General features: G+C 39.8%; 2 protein-coding genes across 3 annotated transcripts in view; one reads left to right on the top strand and one right to left on the bottom strand.

The window, feature by feature from the left end:
• KCTD8 (potassium channel tetramerization domain containing 8) overlaps positions 1–21938 on the top strand; it is a 91445-nt gene extending 69507 nt beyond the window's left edge. The window contains exons 2-3 of one of the 2 annotated variants that reach the window (XR_014466238.1): positions 6353–6445; positions 18722–18861. Coding sequence is in view for 1 of the 2 variants with exons in the window: in XM_083166548.1 (XP_083022674.1) it covers positions 18722–19179 (458 nt within the window). In the remaining variant the exon portion in view is untranslated. Of the gene's footprint in view, positions 1–6352; positions 6446–18721 lie in introns of both variants that reach the window. The other variant, XM_083166548.1, reaches the window with a different exon arrangement.
• The window catches only part of GNPDA2 (glucosamine-6-phosphate deaminase 2), a 435608-nt gene that overhangs the window by 203125 nt on the left and 210450 nt on the right, over positions 1–22033 (bottom strand). The window lies entirely within an intron of this gene.

Below are 22033 nucleotides of genomic sequence, written 5' to 3'. Positions count from 1 at the left end.
AATGCGGCAAATGGGCAATATACAGTAGTGTGCAGTCCCATGCTTATGATGATTCTATGTTTACCGGCAACCAAAGTATCATTAATTCAGTTGTCCTGTCGGCCACTGACAGTCAGGATCCTGACAGTCATTAGCCTGACGTCGGAATCCCGAGTGGCCAGACCCAGACAGCATGGTGAGCACAACTAAGCCCCTTGCAGGCTCGCTGTGCTCGCCATGCTGCGGGCACGGTGGCTCGCTACGCGAGCCACCTATTCTATTCTCCCTCTATGGGAGTCGTGGACCCCCACGAGGAAAAATAGCAGGTGGCCATCGGGAACCTGGCTGTCGGTGTTTTGACAGTCGGGATCCCGATGTCGGGTAAATGCCTGTCGGGATCCCTACTGTCGGGACCCCGTCCGGCACCCGTTGGCCACAATCCCATCGTTCTAATGCAGACCCAGCCTACAGTAACTGTTGTGGTTTGTCCCAAGTTGTATCTGCCCTGGACTGGTGCTGTAGGTCTGTTTGAGTAGTCTCTTGCCATAACTCTTCTGTGGATACTATATTAGTGTCTGTTTTTGTCCTTAATTTGTTCTTAATATGTACTTATTTGTTAATGAATGTGCCATTAAAAGTTATTTTCATTTATCTAAATAGCAGTAGCAAATTCGGGGCAGCGTTTTTAAATGTGTACAAGCACTATAAAGACAAGACTGGTAATTGCAATGCTAATAAAGATATAAGAGATCCCTGGTCAGAAGATTACATGAGGTTAAGGGCCACAGAGGGGATATTAAACAAGCCTTGTTGTGCTTCGTCAGGGTTTCAGGTTCAGGCACACAGAAATGGTGATTCAGTGGCCAGAAACATTTTGGGATTACAGAAAGATAATAAAAGTTTTTACTGAACTATGTGAAAGCTGGGTGATTAATATATACTGCAGTGTAGTTAAGGAATGTGGGAACATTGCCTTAAGAGGTGACTAGTGTGCAGTAAACAGTTAGGTTTGAGAGCTAGGGTGGAAAGGATTGAAGGGCAGAAATGTGGGTGAAGCCCAAAAGTGAACAGTATAGTGATTAACTATGGGTGAGGATCAGTGGTGGATTTTGCGTTAGGTATGTGCCTAGGGGTTACAATGACTGTGGGGCAGCACAACATTCTCACCTGCACGAGAACCCTTCTAGGCTGATGGCCAGGAAGGCCTAGGCCTTTTATTTCCCCCAGTCATTACAACACGTTTTTTTATTTTGTGAGCGAGTGGAGGCAATGGTCAAGAAATATTACAGGTGGAGGGATGTGATGTTGGCAGTTTGGCAGTTGGTTTGGCAGTTGGAAGGCCCTAGCATGAAGGGGCGCAGTGACATCAATGGAGCAATCAATAATTTTGTGCCTGGGGCGGCCTGGCCTTTACATTTGCTTATTTTGAGGGTGTGAGCTTTTAGATAATAGTGTCTGATTGGTTGCCCATAGCTACACCCCATGCTAAATAGAACTAACATCTTAGTAAATTTCCCCCTTTGAGTCTAATGAAGCTATCTATATTTAGGCACATTTGTTACTGTCCTTACAAACTAGTACAAGTATTTTTTTGTTTGATCACTGTAGTTGTAGCTGTTACATGATAGGTTTGACCAAGGGGATACAGAAAAAACTCATATACGTTCGGGGAGCAGCTACTTTTGTATCTCTTACCCGTAAACATTAACTATCAACTAGTAATAGGTCAATACTGTATATGGTTGCATAGGAAGAAGGCAATTAGTATGTAATACTGTAAATGGACATTGAGAACTTATAACGTGGAAGACAGGAGATCTACTTTATTCCAATAAAATTTAGATGGTGAAAATATACAATCACATAACATCCAATCATATGAGGGGTGAGATGTAATTAGGAGCAAATTTCAGACCACTTAAAAATGGCACCAAATGTGCAATTTTTTTTAATCAAAACTCGCAAATGTAATTAGGTGCGATTATTTTAGACAGAAAAGTCAAAAATAATTTGGAGACAGCCACATCCAAACAGTTGGGGAACTCTCCTGGAGCTCAGTCCTGATTGGGTAAGAGAAGTCCCAGTGATTTTAATCACCGGGAATCCCTCAGCCGTCCAGGGCTAACCAGCCAGGGTGTTCTTGTTTCAGGCCGGGGGACCTTGCGTAAAACGTATCCCCCTGGCTGCGGCATGACAATGCTGGCTGTTGGAGTCTGGTGCTGCTTCCAAAATAGGTGGGAACCCCAGTATTTTTTCCCCTGTATTTTTGGAACCAGGACTAGTCCAAGAGACTACCCCATGCCTTTTCTTTTTCTTTTACTTTTAGCCATTTTTTCGGACAGATCCATGCACAGATCTCACTGATCTGTGCATGATTCTGTCAAACTCGCCAGCCAGGACCTGGTCTATTCTAATGTTTTGAAAAATCGCACCCTATTACCTTTGAGTTTTTTATGTTTTCTAGTAGAAAACATCTAGATGTAATTTGTAATTATGCACATTTTTAGACAGGCCAATATGTGCAATTTTTACCACAACTTGCAATCTATCACATGTGTGATTTGTGGTCAATGTGCGATTTTGGAAGTTTTTTGCCAAACAAATCACACATTACCAAAAACCGCATTTTACTATTTGAGTCCAGATGGGAGACTTTAAAAGTGATTGGATTCAACAGTGCATATTAGAATTGTGCAGTTACTTAGAATCTAATAATCATATTGGGCCAATTTTTGATATTGTTGGAGTTTATAAGCAGCAGTGATAGCACTAAATGGTAATGCCGGAGGGGACGTCTAGTAAAAGCTGACACCACCTGCTGCAGTAGTTTCCATCATGCAGGTTGACTATCCACGCCACCCCGAAGCGTGGCGAGCGGCGTCGGAACGCGTCATCCAACCTTTTCATACCCCTACTATCCACGTCAGCGTTGAATTGATTTTCTATAGTGTGGCGAGTGCAGTGAGCCACCGAGCCCGAAGCGAGGCGAGCGCAGCGAGCCCCGTGAGGGGACGTGGATTACTTTTCATGTATTCCGCGTCCCCTCGCGGGGCTTGCTGCGCTCGCCACGCTTTGGGCTCGGTAGCTCACTGCGCTCGCCACACTATATAAAGTCAACTCCATGCCGACGTGGATAGTAGGGATATGAAAAGGTCGGAGGACGCGTTCCACCGCCGCTCGCCACACTTCGGGGTGGCGTGGATAGTGGGGGGGGTGCCTAAAACCTCATTGTTTGTCATTTTTGTACACCTAATGGCATTGTACACCTTATAAAATATATAAGAGAGCACTGAATAAATTACATAGGAAAATTGGATCGCATCGCATCGCACGGCCCTTAAAATGGCCCATGCGATGTGATTTCCCTACGTAGAATAACCCACTAAGCAAAAAGCTGGTACTTATGTATTATCTGGGCTCCCATGTTAAATGCACCCCATATTTTCATACCCCTACTATCCAACTACGCATGGAGTTGATTTTATATAGTGTGGCGAGCGCAGCGAGCCACCGCGCCCGAAGCGTGGCGAGCGCAGCGAGCCCCGCGAGGGGACGCGGTCTCATAAGAAAAACGGGAGCCCAGATATTACATAAGTACCAAATAGCTTAGTGGGCGCCGTGATAATACACAAGTACCTATTGGACTTTAATGTATTCCCTCAAATTTTGTGATGTGACTGCAAAAGTAGCAAACTCACAAAATCTACTGTAAAACAAAGACTCTTATCATTTCAGACTTTTAATACCAGACCTAGAGCCAGATGTACTAAGCTTCAAAAGTGATAAAATGGAAAGTGATAAACAGCCAGCCAATCAGCTCCTACCTGACATTTTTCGAACACAGCTGGTTACATAGTAGGCAGGAGCTGATTGGCTGGCTGTTTATCACTCTCCACTTTTGAAGCTTAGTGTATCTGGCCCGCAGTGCTTAGAATTTGAGGCCCATTGCCAAGCAACCAGGTTAATTCCCTCCCTGAAGCGGAGATGGGCAGGGTCATGCCACCCAGCCACGAGATACTGGGACTTGTGTGCGTGTGAGACGCATGCGCGTCCCAGTCTGATGTTGTCACTCTACGCCAGTGCTTGCCAGCAGGGACGTTCTGGCGAGTGCTGGGCAAGCATGAGAGGGGCTCCATCTGTAGCTCTCGCTTTGAAGTAAAACCCCACCCAAATCTAATTCTCTCTGCACAAGTTACATCTCCCCCCGCCCTGCAGTCACATGTGCACATGGTTTTGTCCATTTGAGAAGGAATTTGCCTTTGCGAGTGAACCAGAATAAGGGCCCATGTATCTCAGACTTATCCCCAGTGGCGTAACAAGAAATTTTGCTCCCCCCTGCCAAACAAATTCTGGCGCCCCCTTCTCATTTTCCTGTGTTACCCTGAAATGTTTCTAAAACCTACCCTAAATACACACAGGACATACATGCACACATCACATACACGCACATCACATACATACATACATACAGGACATACATGTACACATACAGTAATCGCACACATACCATACAGACACACAGGACATACACGCACACATACCATACAGACACACAGGACATTCACGTGCACATACCATACAGACATACAGGACATACACACGCACATACCATACAGAGACACAGGACATACACGCGCATGTACCATACAGACACACAGGACATACACGCGCACATACCATACAGACACACAGGACATACACGTGCACACACCATACAGACACACAGGGCATACACGCGCGCATACCATACAGACACACAGGACATACACGCGCACATACCATACAGACACACAGGGCATAAACGCGCACATACCATACAGACACACAGGACATACACGTGCACACACCATACAGACACACAGGGCATACACGCGCACGTACCATACAGACACACAGGACATACACGCGCACATACCATACAGACACACAGGACATACACGTGCACACACCATACAGACACACAGGGCATACACGCGCGCATACCATACAGACACACAGGACATACACGCGCACATACCATACAGACACACAGGGCATAAACGCGCACATACCATACAGACACACAGGACATACACAAGCACATACCATACAGACAAACAGGACATAAATGCGCACATACCATACAGACACACAGGACATACACGTACCATACACACATACCATACACACACACACACACCATACACACACATACCATACTGTACATACCCACACACATGATATACAGGCACAGATACCATACCATACATACACACACACACACACTGCATATTTATTAACATACACAAGCGAAAGACGCACATAGCATATACAAAGGACATACTGTACACATACACACACACATAGCATAAACATATACAGTAGCATACACACAAAGTATACATACATACACACATACATAGAATACATGCACACACAGCATACTTACAAAACACCAATACTAAAGCAAAAAAAAACCACATACAAAGGAGGGCACTAAGTTCCCACATACCCAATCCTCCCCCTTCCCACTGCAGCTACCATGACATTATAGTTCTCACTGGGCCAGCATACATTAATGGTGCCCACACTCTTTACCCCCCTGCCCACACACCTGGTTCTGGAACTTCTGGAGAGAGTCAGCCTGTCACACATCCTGGGAGCTTCCTGTTAGCAGAGGAACTGTACGCAGCAGCACCACCTACAGGCAACTCGGCATTACATACATAGCTTCCTCCCTACAGAGCTTACACAGGAGTCAGGACAGCCTTTGGCTCCAGAGTGCGCCGTGACCCTTCCGCGCCCCGGTGGCGCCGGCTCCCCCCCCCCCCCCCGCGACTGCTGGGGCTGCCTACCCTTAGTTACGCCACTGCTTATCCCCTAGATGTCTGTATCTCCCCAGCTTATTCTGTATATTAATAGGCATTGTATGATGCATGTAGTAGTACATAGTGTAGCACATTTCCATATTTATGATTATAATTTATATTTTTTTATGTCATGACAATTAATATATGTGGGTTTAGTTATATTTGAGTCAGTACAGTGCATTCTCTTTCTGAATGTTAGTATCTACATGTACAATGTGCTTCAGAAACAGATTAAAAGAATCTAGATGAACTCTAAGATACAGTAATTGTAAAACATATTGTTCTTGGCGAAACAGTGACACTGATCAGGTCATTCAGGTTCATCACCTTTGTAAAAGACAAGACACGTTTTCATGAATAGAATAAAATGGCATTGCATTATCATGTTACTGTAAATGTTTAATTCAATTAGTGTGTTCTGTCAATTCTAAATTGTTCAGCCTTAGAAAGACCGTTTCTTGCTGCAGAATATTTGACACATTTATGTACCTAATATTTACAGCGCCCTACGCTTTACTTTTTAGGACCAAATTTCCAACCCAATGTATTTTTGGCTTTCTGAGAGCTTAGCATCTCATCGTAAGAGAAAGAACAAAATTGAGCAGCAATAATAAGATGTAAGTAATCAGTCATTTTGTTGTAGTGTTATATACGGCAACTATACAGCAGTTTTTTTATTACTATATTTTGTTGAAATATGTACTTTTGGATATTTACAAATAACAGTGTTTTGTGCGTAACTAGATATTCATAGGCCCCATAGCAAAAGCATTTAAGGGCCCCCTATTTAGCAGTTGATGATGACAAATGTATGTAAAACATAGTACTTATACAGTAAGATGGGCCCCATTTAGCTTTGGGCCCCATAGCAGCTGCACCCCTTGTACCTATGATAGTTACACCCTTGAACACTCACATTCAACCAAAGTAGTTCTGATCTTTATTTAGACAAAAAAATAAAAATAAAAAACAGTATACTGTACTTAGATTTTTGTTGAGGGTTTAATTATTATATTTGAATTACTTGAAAGATTCCATTTTAAAATAATTTATTTTGGTATGTGCAATTACATTATCATTATATTAAACAGTTAAAGTTATCTAGCTGAGATTTATGAAGAAATACGAGTACTGTGATAAGCAGATACAGAAACTTTGGCAGTTTGGGTAATAAATCAAATAAATATTTAATAGTAAAATTGACATGATTTATCAGGAAATCCATAAGTTCTCCCAAGGGAGATTCTGCTGTCCTATATACCGTTATCATTTGTCTTTTTAGCCTCAGGCACTAAATCTTACTTTGTAATTGAAATAAGCAGATTTACTGTATTAGAAAGTTCCACTCAGCATATCAGACTATTTTTTTAAATATTTTTGTCAGTTATGTAGAATAAAAAACTTTAATAGCTCAATTTATGGGTTCCTAGCCAGTATAACACAATTACTGCTCTGTACTTCACCAATTAGATCTGGACAACTTCATGTCAGTGGTTCTTAAACTCGGTCCTCAGGACCCCGCACAGTTCACGTTTTTTCCAGGTCGTAGGTGCATTCATTACTGACTGACACATTTTAAAACATCCACAGGTGAAGATAATTATTTCACTTGATTCTGTGGGTAGACCTGCAAAACATGCACTGTGTGGGGTCCTGAGGACCGACTTTGAGAACCTGTGTTGTATATAGTATCATGGGATATGTTCAAAATAAGGGCTTTCCAGTCAAATCAGAATGCAAACATATTGCTGTCTATATTTGAATTGTGAAATTGATTTAATTTGATAGACACAATATAATCATATCCCTCAGCTGACAATATGTTGTTTTGCTATTGTAGCGGTGAAACATTGGCTGCTGGGTAGTAATTTGATCATGGCAGGTTTGTTTGACTTTAGCTTGTTTTTTTTTATTCAAAATCTCATACAATTTATCATCTTTCAGTGCAACAACAGATGGAGCACGCTTGGTTTGACATTTCTGTTGAACCCCGGAACAAGGAGGACATGCTAACTTTGAGTGCAACTGGTATCCAACTTATGACAGATAATGCTTAAATTAAACGTGCTCCTCCTGTAAGTGGGCTCTCAGTAAAGTACCACCCACAAAAGGTCATCATGGCAGCCCCCAGTAGCTGAGATTGTTAATTGGTATTGGAAAGCTTTTTTATGAATTCAAGCATATTTCATGACATTTATTTCTACTTTAGGTAGAGTATTAAGGACACAATACTCAGAATCAAAACAAGTTTTAATAAATTGATTGTTCCTTTTTTGGGACAGAGTATTAAGGGGTTGTGGTATGGGGCTCCAACAGAGGGGATCCCGACAGTCAGTATCCCGACATCAGGATCCCGACTGCCGGTGCTCCGACGGGGGTGAGCGCAAAGAAGCCCCTTGTGGGGCACCGGCAGTCGAGATCCCAACGTCAAGATACTGACTGTCAGGATCCCCACTGTCGGAGCGTCATCCGGCACCCATATTTAGGTGTCCGTAGATTTATTAGTAAGGCCCATGCATGCATACTGAGCACCTTCGGTGATCCCCTATAGATTTTCTCACTCCCTCAGTGGCCTTGTATGTTGTAGAACTGCCATCATCTATTCTTAGGAGTGTAGCACTGGAGCATGACTTCAAGCACATCGCTCATACCCCGGTCCCTTACAACTTTGGATGAGCAGCCACCTACAGCTTGATAGGCAGTTAGCTTCCGGCTGTCACTCCTCAGCTACTGTTGGTCTTTATCAGCATTTCTATTCCTAAATTTGTATTAGGCTTTCGGTAATAAGTTGTGTCTCGGACACCTGACTTACAATGAAGAATATATTTAATTGTTATCGAAATTACAGTCTCTTTCTGAGGTGTCTCAGCAACAAATGAAAAACTTACAGTACAACTGAAGATCTGAGGCAAGACAGTATACACAGGCATATATTCCCGGACAAAATACTGACTTAAGGCTTAATGAAGAAACAGTAAAGTGATGGGCCATCGCGTAGCACACATTTTTGTAATTCGCCCATCGCTGCCAGATACATTGGGTTTAACTGCATAAAATAAATGAATAAACCTGTCCAAAGTACAATTTTCTTGTTGCACATTTCAGCTCGCCAGTACGGAAGGCTGTGAGATGAAATGTTCCTCCCAGGAGCTTGGTCCATACTGACACTTTGCAGCTCTGGAGAAGTCAAATGGGGACTGTAGTGCTGCCAGGTTGCAGCAGTTATCAGCTGATTGCTTTGGTGCAGGCTTCCGAGCTCTGACTGCATGATTGTGGTTGATACATCCTTCCCTTATAATATGTCCTGCAGCCAGATATGAGTATGCACAATCATGCTTACCTTCTATGGTGTGTAAGGAACCACAGCTATTGAGTGACATCTACCTTCCATGTGCAACCATAATTGCCTTTCTGGAAATTAAAGCTACAGTATAAAGCCAAGTTAAAGTACACACTGATGATAATAATGATTATGATGTGATGATGATGATGATGATGATGTTGATGATGAGGAGGAGGAGGAGGCATACAGTACATTGTTCCCATGCAGATAGAGTTTAATCTCAGTGGAACAAATGTAATAATCCCATAAAACTGTAAACTGGTTAGTGATAAACTACCAAACGACCAGCTCACAACTGTCATTTTTTTCAAACATAGCATACAATCACCGTTGGGAGCTGAACAGATGGTAATTTATTTCTCTCCAAGGTTTAGTACATCAGCATGTAGGCAGAAAAATGCAATTTTTCATGCACTTTTAGGCTGAGTTCCTTGTACGCATTTTGCTGCCAAATCTGTATTGTCCTGACCAGTGTTCCCTCTAAGCTGTGCACACGTGCGCGCGCACACAACTCGACGAGCATGCGCACAGACATTACAACAGAGCGCACAAAGCAGCAGTGGTCCCTTTTTGCAGTTGTGGACTCAATTAATGTGTGTTTCACCCATGAACTACATTGTGTGCTGTGTTTTGAATATTTAAATATTTAATATCATTTTGAAGTAAAGTTAACACAAATGCTGAACGTCATTTTCCAGTTATATATAAGCGCGCACAAAAATGTAAATTTCCTTCCAAAGTTGCACAGCCAAAATCTTTTGCCACACACAGCCTTCGTAAAATTAGAGGGAACATTGCTCCTGACTATGGAGACTCAGGTCCGTATTGTTTGATTTCTGGATCTGTGCTTATTGCACAAACTAATCTCTACTAGAACACATATTTGTGATGTTTCCTCTGATTGGGGGAAATTGTTTCATAGTAGTTTCTTGAATAGGATTAAAAATGTCCTGAAAAATTCTCAAACTCAATAACTTCATTGTCTTTAAGTTCTCCAGAGGACCTTACATTTCAAAAACAAAAAAATAATCAGAAAAATACAAATGATTTACTTAGCAGTAGTAGTACGTTTATTTATAAGGCGCCACAAAGTGTCCGCAGCGCCGTACATAGCAAACAAAAAACAAATTACAAGGTAACGTACAGGATGTGTTGATAAAATACAGCATAAATAGGGGTATAGCTGGTAGAACTAAAATCAGCATCAGTTCTGAAGTAGGTGTCGAAATTGTCGGGGAGACTGAAGATGAAGTAGAGGTAGGGAAGAACAGGACAGGGGCACGGGTGAGGTAAAGAGGTAGGGTGAGTACCTGAGGAAGGAGGGCCCTACTCATAAGAGTTAACAGACTAAAAAGAGGTGGGTGGACAAACGAAAAACAATAGGATAAGTAGGAACAGATGGAGGGGTAGGATAGGTAGGATAGGAAGAGCAAAAGAGGTTAGGAGGAGGAGGGATAGGCTAGTCAGAAGAAGTGGGTTTTGAGGGAACGCTTGAAGGAGGTAAGGGAATCAGAAAGCCTGATGGGTGGTGGGAGGTTGTTCCAGTGCAGGGGGGCAGCGCGAAAGAAGTCTTGGACACGGGAGTGGGAGGAGGTGATTAGGTGAGAGGTCAGTCAGCGGTCGTGACATTTGGAATAGTGTTTGACCATTGCAATGAGTGATTATGCACTGTCTGAAGTTTATCAAAATAGTAGTATACATACAGGTCATAGCCTAGTGCTTTACGTGACTTTTGGGTAGGGTGTGGCGGTTGAATACCAAGTGCTTTATCTACGTTTTTGTGACATTATGACATACTGGATTACTAATTATATTAAGACAAACTGAGCCCATTTTAGCACTTAGCCTGATGCTGGTGGGCACTTTCGCATGGGCGTTTCCATTGCTTGTCGCCACACAGTTGCCACAATCAGAGTGTACTATGAGTGTGCCTCAAAAGTGCCGTACATTTCTGGCCTGATTCCCCGTTCTTCCAATCTGATTTGCTGATAGCGATGGTCAGCGATCTATGAGAATCCATAAACAATAATAAAAGCATGTTTAAACTCTCATGTTGGTTTTCCCAATCCCATGACCCAGGCAGCTGCAGTACGGAGAATTGCCACAATACTTGCCTGAGGTGTGGGCCCCTGAACATGCCTTTATTATTATTATGCTTGTAAACAGTACCAAGGTGTACACTAAATTCCCCGGGTTGTTCTCAAAACTGTTTTAGGAGCTGTGGATCTAGAGCAGTATTTCTAAGTTCCCTAACAGTTCATGATTCAAGGATATCCATGCATCAGCACAGATGACTAAGTTAATGCCTCATTTTATCTTAACCACCTGTGCGCAAGCATTGATATCCTTAAATCATGAACTGTAAGAAGGCAATGACACTTTTTGGCAGCATTTTAATTAAACTACATTTCTTGCTTTGTATATTAACATACAGGCCATAATGATACCTAGATCAGTGGTACCTTCTAGCACTAGTAATTAATAATCTTGGTTGATATAACAAACTATTTGACTCTGTGACATGATTGACTGTATTCTCATGAATAACTGCTTAACTCCACAAACTGGATGCATGTGTGTAGGCGATTAAAGATTGAAATAATTACCAATAACATAATCGTGCAAACATTGGATATATTCACTTAGGTCATCAGGGTCATCAGTGTAATTAATAAAATAAATAAACAGTACATACATATACAATAGTACATACATATACAGTTAGTCATTGTATTACTCTGATGTTCCTCTGTGGAACTTTAGTTTCCATCCTTTCATTCTAGAAAACTGAAAGGTCACAGCTTGACGTATTTTTTTATACTCCAAGAGATCCATTCCATAGATAATTCCCAAGGTAAAATTATATTTAACACATTATACATTATATTTAGTGATACAGTTTAGATATATATATATCTTAATTTAGTATGTGTACACTAGTAATATTTTAAATAAAAGTATTGAAAAATACTCGATTAATAGTGTACATTAAACAGTACATACATATAACAATTCAGTTTTTACTGCATCTTATTTACTTGTGCACTGAATAATTGCCTATATAGTAATATTTTCTAAATTGTTCAGTGCAAAATATTGCTCATTCTGAATTTGGCTGCAACATATTGCTGGTTACAATTGACCTTATACAGTGTGTTCTTCTTCCTCTGTGCCACACAGGTCATTGGGGTCAATTCAATTCAGCACAATATAAATAGCACCTGGAAGAAACATAGAAACATAGAAACATAGAATTTGACGGCAGATAAGAACCACTTGGCCCATCTAGTCTGCCCCTTTTTTAAACATGTTACCTCAAACCATATTTGATCCTTATTTTTTTGTAAGGATATCAATATGCCTATCCCAAGCATGTTTAAATTGTACTACTGTATTTGCCTCTGCCACCTCTGATGGGAGGCTATTCCACTTATCTACTACTCTTTCTGTGAAGTAATTCTTCCTCAAATTTCCCCTGAATCTTCCTCCCTCTAGTTTCAGTGCATGTCCTCGTGTTCTGCTGCTCCTCTTCCTGTGAAGAATGTCTCCCACCAGTACCTTGTTAAAACCCTTGATATATTTGAAAGTTCTATCATGTCCCCCCTTTCCCTTCTCTGCTCTAAAGTATACATATTAAGATCTTTTAGTCTTTCCTGGTACGTTTTGTGATGCAGGCCATGCACCATTTTAGTTGCCCTTCTTTGTACAGTCTCTAATGTATTTATATCCTTCTGGAGATATGGCCTCCAGAACTGAACACAATACTCTAGATGAGGTCGTACCAATGACCTATACAGTGGCATTATTACTTCTTTCTTTCTACTGCTGATACCTCTCCCTATGCAACCAAGCATCTGACTTGCCTTCTTCATTGCTTTGTTACATTGCCTACCTGCCTTTAAGTCCCCTGAAATAGTGACACCTAGATCCCTCTCTTCCTCAGTAGTTTCCATTATAGTGCCATTTATACTATATATAGTCTTTGGATTTTTGCAACCCAAGTGCATGATTTTGCATTTTTTGGCATTAAACTGTAGTTGCCATGCTCTTGACCATTCCTCTAATCTACCTAGATCATCAATCATTTGTTTTACCCCCCCTGGTGTGTCTACCCTGTTGCATACCTTTGTGTCATCTGCAAAAAGGCACATTTTACCCTCAATTCCATTTGCAATATCACCAATAAAGATATTAAAAAGCACTGGTCCAAGTACAGATCCCTGGGGTACTCCACTTGTAACCTTTCCCTCCTTTGACTGTACTCCGTTTACTACAACTCTCTGTTTTCTGTCCTGCAACCATGCTCTTATCCATTCAACTATCTTAGAATCCAATCCCAAGCTTTCAAGTTTATTTAACAGTCTGCGATGTGGGACAGTGTCAAAAGCCTTACTAAAGTCTAGATAAGCTACATCTACAGCCCCACCTTGATCTATTACTTTAGTCACCCAGTCAAAAAAGTCAATAAGATTTGTTTGACATGATCTTCCCCCAGTAAACCCATGCTGTTTTGGATCCTGTAAATTGCTGGTTTTGAGATATTCTACAACTCTTTCTTTTAAGAGTGTTTCCATCAATTTCCCTACTACTGATGTAAGGCTCACTGGTCGATAGTTGCTTACCTCTTCTTTGCTTCCACTTTTGTGCAGTGGGACTACATTCACTGTTTTCCAGTCCTCTGGGATTACTCCAGTAGCTAGTGACTGGTTGAATAATTCTGTTATTGGTTTTACCAGCTCCCCTTTGAGCTCTTTTAGTATCCTTGGATGTATCCCATCTGGCCCCATTGATTTATCCCCTTTCAGTTTTGAGAGTTCTGTGAGGACTTTCTCCTCTGTAAATGTACTTGTTTCTCCCTCAGTTTTCTGACTATACTTGCAACTTAATTGTGGCCCCTTCCCCTCTCTTTCAGCAGTGAATACTGAGCAGAAATAATTATTAATATTATCTGCTATTACATTGTCCCCCTCAAGAAAACTTCCACTCTCTGTCTTTAGTCTTATTATTCCACTTTTTTGTTTTTCTCCTTTCACTTATATACCTAAAAAAAGTTTTCCCCCCTTTACCCACTGATTGGGCCATTTTCTCTTCAGCCTGTGCTTTTGCACATCTGATTAACTTCTTAGCCTCCTTCTGTCTAACAAGATACACCTCTTTGCTCTTTGTCCTCATTCTTCTGCGTCGTCTTAAATTCCTTAAAGGCCAACTTTTTTGCATTCACAATACTTGCTACTTCTTTTGCAAACCACAATGGCTTCCTTTTTCATGTGTTTTTCCTAACTCTTTTGACACAAAGTTCTGTTGCTTTTAGAATTGCACTTTTTAATTTTTCCCACTTATCCTGCACTCCTTCCAAGTTCCTCCACTCTGCCAAAGAATCCCTTACAGAGTTTCCCATCTCTACAAAATCAGCCTTCCTAAAATCTAACACCTTTGTTTTTGTGTGCGATGAGTCAGTCTCTGTCTTTATTTTGAACCATACTGCTTGATGGTCACTGGATCCCAGGTTTTCACCCACATTTATGTCAGATATTCTGTCACCATTTGTAAGTATTAAGTCTAATATTGCATCCTTACGAGTGGGCTCCCTCACCAATTGCTGGAGGGATGCTCCTTGCAAGGAATTCAGCATGTCCCTACTTCTGGTGGAACTTGCAACAGGCAGCTCCCAGTTTACATCAGGTAGATTAAAGTCTCCCATGATTATCACCTCTCCTTTTAATGCCATTTTATTGATGTCCTGCAATAGGCTCTTGTCAAGTTCCTCTTCCTGACCTGGTGGTCTGTAGATCACCCCTATACGAAAAATCGCCTTCTCCCCTGTTTCTATGGTCACCCAAAGGGCCTCAGTTTTTTCTTCAATACTTTGTATTAAGGTAGTCTTTATACTTTTTTTCACATATATTGCAACCCCTCCCCCAATTATTCCCATTCTGTCCTTCCTAAATAAAGTATATCCTGGTAAAGCTATGTCCCAGTCATGATTTTCATTGCACCATGTCTCTGTAATAGCCACAATATCCAGTTCATCCCTTGTCATTATTGCAATTAGTTCTGGGATTTTATTTCCTAAGCTTCTAGCATTTGCACACATAGCTCTTAAAATTGTGTTTGTGCTTCTCCTGCTGCTAGCTATGTTCATCTTTCTGCCTATATCTATTCGGTTTTGATTGGTATTATCTTTTGTTGCAGTGGATAGGCTTCCTGTTCCATTTTCCTGCTGAGACAATACCTCTAGGTTGGGGGAGCAGATTTCTTCATTTGGTTCACTGCCCCCCTATGCTAGTTTAAATAGTTGCTTATGAAGCTTCCAAACTTCTCACTTAATATTCTCGTTCCCCTTGAAGATGGGTGCAGGCCATCACTTTTATATAAGGCTCTGTCTTGCCAGGTAGCTTGAATTTGACCTAAATATCCAAATCTCTCCTCATTGCACCAATTCCTTAGCCAAACATTGAAGTTTCTGATTCTCAGAGTTCTATCTTCCCCTTGGTGTACTGGCAATACTTCTGAAAAAGTTACAGTGGTTGCCACCTGTTTTAGAGCTGTTCCTAACTTTCTAAATTCATCTTTTACGGCCATGACTTCAGCATTAACCAGGTCATTTGTGCCTAGGTGGACGATGACATCCACCTCCCCATCTTTTCTAGCTGCCTTTACAATTCTTAGCATGCATTCTTTATCTCTTGGAGCTGTGGCTCCAGGTAAGCACCTTACTTGTTTCTCTACTTGAGTAGCATTTCCCAGATTAACTCCTCTAATGATGGAATCTCCCAAAAGAAGTGCAGTCCTTTTTGGAGGTGAAATTTTCCTGGTCCTATAGTTAGTAGAGGTAGAAGTCCTCATATCTTCCAGTTCTTTATTGCCAGGAAGGGCCAGGAGCTATTCAATTGAGCATGCTGTAACGCCTGACTAGAGGATTTCCTCTCCCACCCCCACCCCTTCCCCTGGGGTATGAGAAGAAATCTGACTTGTGCTGTAAATCTGTTTTCTGCCTTGCCGCACCACTGCAAACACTTAAGTCAGAGAATGCCAGTTCTCATGTCTAAATACCTCGTTTAACTTGTGAAAACTAGCGTTCTCCAACATAACAATTGTATAGCTTCGGGAACTACTTCCTAATGCTGTGCATACCGTGCTGAATTGAATTGGACCATATGAACAGAGACTGCTTTTGTCTCTGTTCTGTTAAATAAACATAAAATAAACACAATGTGAATTTATAAATGAAGTTCAGAATGACATTTAATTGAATGGTAAAGCAAAAGGTTATCTAGATGATTATGTTTGGGAAACTACATACCAAAAAGGTAAATAAGATTCTGGATATAATTAAAGTTTTCAGCATATTCCAACCAACTTATTGTTATGTACAGAAAATGAACATCCAAGTGTTTCTTTATTTTCTTAATATCGCTCACTAAACTGCATCCCTCTTTGCCTTAAAACATTTACTATTAAATATTTATCATTTTTAATCTTTTCTTTCCATTTTACATAATTATTTTTTTATGAGAATAGTGTTATTATTTATTTTATGTTTAAATTACAACTATTACATAACCCAGTAAGAATGTTAGTGCTGCCTTTAAGGGATTAAAAACTGTTAAATAGGTTCTGATCCCTTAAAACAAATCCGTGTAAAGCGATAAGAATTACCTGGAGAACTGAAGAAATCTGTATCCATATTTTGAAAGCGAAGCATAAAAGTTGTAATGTCTCTTGGGGTACATTGCTAATGAGGCACTAATGGGAAAATAGCATTTCGAACTGGTGTGTTGCATAAGCTTGCGACATACATTTTCATAAAAAATTATTGTTATTATTAATATATGTTTAAATTGTTTGAATATATAAAACATTTCTTTATAGCCTAGTATAAAAAATAAAAATACGACTTTGAATAAAAAGGTAGTTAGTATTTAATCAATGTCCGCCTTGGGTGACGTGGCGCAGCGAAGGTTCTCAACATACTGTAAATCTCTCCTGCATACATTATGCTACTGGTTTTACTGCCTGTAAAGCATGGTGTTAGCTTGTCTAGGTCTCTTTTATGAGCCATTTAAATTGTAGACCAGCAATGATTTCTTAAGTGAATACAGTATACCTACATGCTACTGTATTTTAAATAGCCCATCGTCTTCCTGATCATTGAAAACAACACTGTGCAATCAGCCTGTGCCAACATTTACTGCAGACAATGCATATGGTGGTTACAGTAAAATTGTCACCAATATCTGGTATCCCTTTAGGACCACATCAACCATTAGTTAAATTTTTTTGAATACTCCTTTAGTGCTAATTATCATTGTGAGGGTACAGCTGGGCTATATTTATTATGTATGCCTGTGCTGTGTGTACAAATGGTCTTCTTAAATTAAAATGTACTGAGAAATACACCCGAAAAATCACAGCATGAAGTTCCAGTAGAAGTATTGAGGCACAAAGAGGCAAATGTACTAAGTCTGGATATGGAGTGAGATAAAGTACCAAACTACCAGCTTCTAACTTATTTTTCAAACATATAGAGTGGTATTCAATGCCCCTGGCAGCGGGCTATCGACGACAAGAAGTGCCGATAGCTCGCAGCTAGTATTCAATGCACTCCCCTTCACTCGCTGTTTCCTCCTCGCCTGTTCCCTGATGCGAGGTAGAAGTGGCGAGTATGGCCATTAAAATGGCAAGGTTTGCCACATAGGGAGGATTTGTCCCTTACATTAAATATGGCAAGGGGATGGCGGTGGAGGGTTTGACACCGATGATGGCTTGTTTTAGGCGAGGAAAAGCCATCCTTGCTGTACAAACCCCCTCGCAGGCCACAATAAATATCTCCCATAGACTGTAACATGGCAATTATGAGCTAATTGGCTGGTACTTTATTGCTCACCATTTTATCACTTTTCATGGCTAAGCACATCTCCCTATAGTTTTCTAAGACTTTCATTAGAAATCCTTTAACAGGGAAGTACAGTATGTTCTGTGGGACCATCGGATACAGCTCATTTACAGAATATGATCATGATACACAAGATGAGATGTTTTTCCCACTAGCAATGCAGAAGTAGTTGGCTTTTCTCGCCATAGGTCTTGTTTTTCTTCAACCATATTTTGCCCCAATAATTATAATTTTTTTATCGCCACCTGTGATGGCAACAGTTAATGTACTAACAAGGTAGTACCTGTGAAACCAATAACTAAATGTAATCCAGAAGTCTAGGTAGTATTTGATTTTACTTCCATTTTATTTCATATTTATGTTTTTTTGATAATAGAAGGTAATAAATTGATATATATGTTTTCAATATTTGTGTCTTGTTTGACTGACTTACCAGTGGGATATTTTTTTTTTAATTAATAATTTCATTTTTGTATTATTTTTTCCTTATATATGCAGAGTAGTTACTATTTTATTTTCTCTTTAGTATTAAATCTGTATTTCAGAAATGCTATTTGTTGTGATTGTTTATAACAATTTTATTATATTTCATTAATGTATTATATAAAGATATATTTATTTACATATATTTCTTTATTTGTCTTGTACCCTTAGGATCCCCACATAAAGTAGTATCTCCAAAACTAGACTGTGAAGAAATAAAGCAAGAAAACGTCTTAGACAAAGGTAGCGGAAGTAGAACATCATGTAATGAACTATCTACATCTAGCTGTGACAGCCAATCTGAAGCTAGCACCCCACAGGAAAACACATCCATGTGCTTATCAAGTGTTCATCAACCCAACACCTTAACGTTGGATCGTACCTCAAAGAAGAGCCATGTCCAGTGGGTTCCACCACCAGATAAGCGAAGGAACAGTGAACTCTTTGAAACCCTCGTTAGTAGGTCCAGGGATAATAACCTTTCTAAAAGAAAAGTCTATGAGAAGCCAAGCGTTGAAGAAGAAATGAAAAAATGTATACAGGAATTTAAAAAAATTAAAATCCCAGATTATTTTCCTGAGAAAAAACGCCCATGGCAGATGGAATTATTAGAAAAATATGATTTATAGGAACATTTTACTTTAGTTGTGAATTGTGTGTGGTTTCTGTGTACAGTACTTCTACCGAACTCCTTTTCTCCTCACAAAATACTCTATATAGATATAAATACAACTGTGCATCTTTGCATAGGAATTTTATGAATACTTGTTTAGCCAATGTGACATTTTATAATGATGTAACTTCGAATAATGAAACTGTCATTCCAGAAAGATTTTCTGCGAAGTAAAACATAAAATGAAATAATTGCATGTCTCCAAGAAAACCACTTCTACTGCTAGAATGAAATCATATTCCCTTTCCCTTCTGTATTTAATATACAATTTTGTGAAGACTTTTATGAAAATAAATAAAACAATATTTGTAGTATGAACTTCAAAACTTGAGACCAATGGAAATACCTGGAATAATATTGGGGTAATACAATAAAATATTCAGTTTGCATGATCACAGAATTAAAAGTAAACACTAGTATAAGATCATGTTTAACGTTTGCTCTGATAAATATTCATTTTTAGTATTTTAGTTAACAGTACAGGGAATTTAAATTGTCATTTCCATCATATCTTTAAATTGGGAATTGATTTGAATCTAATTTTTTTAATTGTCATTTTTGTGGGACTATTATAAAATAACCTTTCACTGTATTCTTTGTACATGAAGTAGTGCAAACTAGACAACAATCACAGAAAAACGATTATAACTATAAAAGTGTTGTTTTATGGGTAATTTGGTATTACAATAATTATAATCAAATAAGTAAAAAACAGTGCTGAACTAAAGTATATGGTATTTTCTAAATATTCTTAACACTGAATAAATGTGAAATGATTTACGAACATTGGCTTGCTAAAATATAGTGCTGCTATCATTAAAAATGTATAATTGTATGTCAAGTCAATTTCAAATTCTACATACATAAAATTGATATAAACATAAGAACACAAGTTCGTGACATTTTTCTAAAAATAAGTAAAATAATAATAATTACAGCAATACTAGTTATTTTATACTTTCTGCTGTCCGTGGTACATATGTGTGTTTGTTTAAACATTTGTGTATTCTTGTTAACTAGAGGACACTAATTCTAATAGTTCCAGCTAAGGTAATTTCCTTTTTGTGCACAAAAACATTACTGTATGTGTCTGCTATCCGAGAACACCACTTGGATTGCTACATTGTTGGGAGAATCCAATCACCTTCAAAATACTGTAGCTCCAATTACAAGCTTGATTGAATAAAGCTATTAAATAACTTGGTGAATCTGTCGTATAAATCATATGTGTCTTATACTAAAATAAAAGAAACAAGAACCACATTAATACTCTTATGTTTAAAACCAGTTTGTATTAACATGTGTAGACGTCAGGATCCTGAAAATTTTAACACACAATAAAAACAATTGGGGTGTAGTAGTTGGAATTATAAGCAAAATGATTGTTTGTGTACCACTTACATCTCATATAATACCAGCAATTTTTAAAGCATAAAGACCTCAAGTAAATGAGAAAAAAATGGGAAATACATTAAGTGGGTTCAAAGCATAAATGCTTCCCATAGCGCCGGTGTACATAATGACCTTCAAACAAGTCTATTTCCCCAGGTCCTGTACATGTACAGTAACAGAAGACAGAAAAACAAATAATTAGGGTACTTAAAAAAACTTTGTGTCAACTTGAAAAATAGTTTTGCTCACCTGATATTAATGAAAATTATACCTTGAAAATTTAATGTGCAAAGACAAATAGACATGAATGTGTCAGTATTCGGAAGCTTACCTCTGTTTCTGGATTCGGCGGTCTCCCGCTGGATGCTTCCTCTTTGTGCGGCTCTGGGGTATAGTGGTAGGCAGATCCTGGGTGCCGTATCACAGCGTGTTGTAGCTGCCATTGTGGAATCTGGCTGAGCAGCTGCGCTGGGAGGCTGTGTACTATGGTGAATGTGTCCTGGTTCTACATGTATCTCCTGTACTGGATTTAGCCCTCAGGTACCTTGCTAGTGCTTCAGGTTACTTCATGCAGTAAGCATCAAAGACTCTGTGCCAGTTAACTCTTGCCAGTCCAGCTCCTGTTCTTTCCTGGTATACTGTACTTAGCCATGCGTGTACTTTGTTTCCACGAGTTGCCAGGGAGAGACTCGCTGAACCCTGGATCTGGCAGTGCTCACCTTCTTCAGCCTTAAAGTTGCAGTATCTTTTCTACAGCCTTAAAGTCGCAGACCTGTTGCTACAGTCTTCGGCTGCAGTCATTATTACTACAGTCTTCAAAGCCACAGTTCCTGAGTCTACAGTCTTAAAGCCACAGTCCTGTTTCCACTGTCTACAAGCCGCAGTCTTTAATTGCTACAATTTTCAAAGCTACTGATCTTGTTTCATCAACCCAAAAGCTACCATTTTCAATCCTGTAGTATTTAACTACAACTCTTCTTTCTTCAGCATCAAAGTCACAGTCTTCAACCACATTCTTCTATTGTACCACAGTCTTCTTCAGTTTCTTTGTATACCTTTTTACCTTCGTGAAGAGGAAAAAATGGGTGGGGCACAAAGTGTCCCGTGAGGGCACCTGTAAACGGGTGGCTTTGCTATAGCTGTGGTTTCTTAAGTAAGGGAGTCAAGCCCAAACAAAAAGTATATGGAAAGAAGGGATGTGAAACCGCGCTTTTATCTAATAACATGCAGCAGGTAGGAAATAAAAATAAATTTATTAAAATACACTTTAAAATAAATATAGTATATAGAATGGCTGGTACTACTACTGGGCTCTGCCACACCGACGCGTTTCGCTCTTGGAGCTTTTTCAAGGTGACACCTTGAAAAAGCTCCAAGAGTGAAACGCGTCGGTGTGGCAGAGCCCAGACACCCACTAT

This window comes from Crinia signifera, chromosome 1 (genome assembly GCF_055691185.1).
Source record: "Crinia signifera chromosome 1, ASM5569118v1, whole genome shotgun sequence".
NCBI classification, from domain to species: Eukaryota; Metazoa; Chordata; class Amphibia; order Anura; family Myobatrachidae; genus Crinia; species Crinia signifera.
Note: the sequence above shows the minus strand (reverse complement) of the source record. Positions and strands in the feature narration are given on the sequence as shown.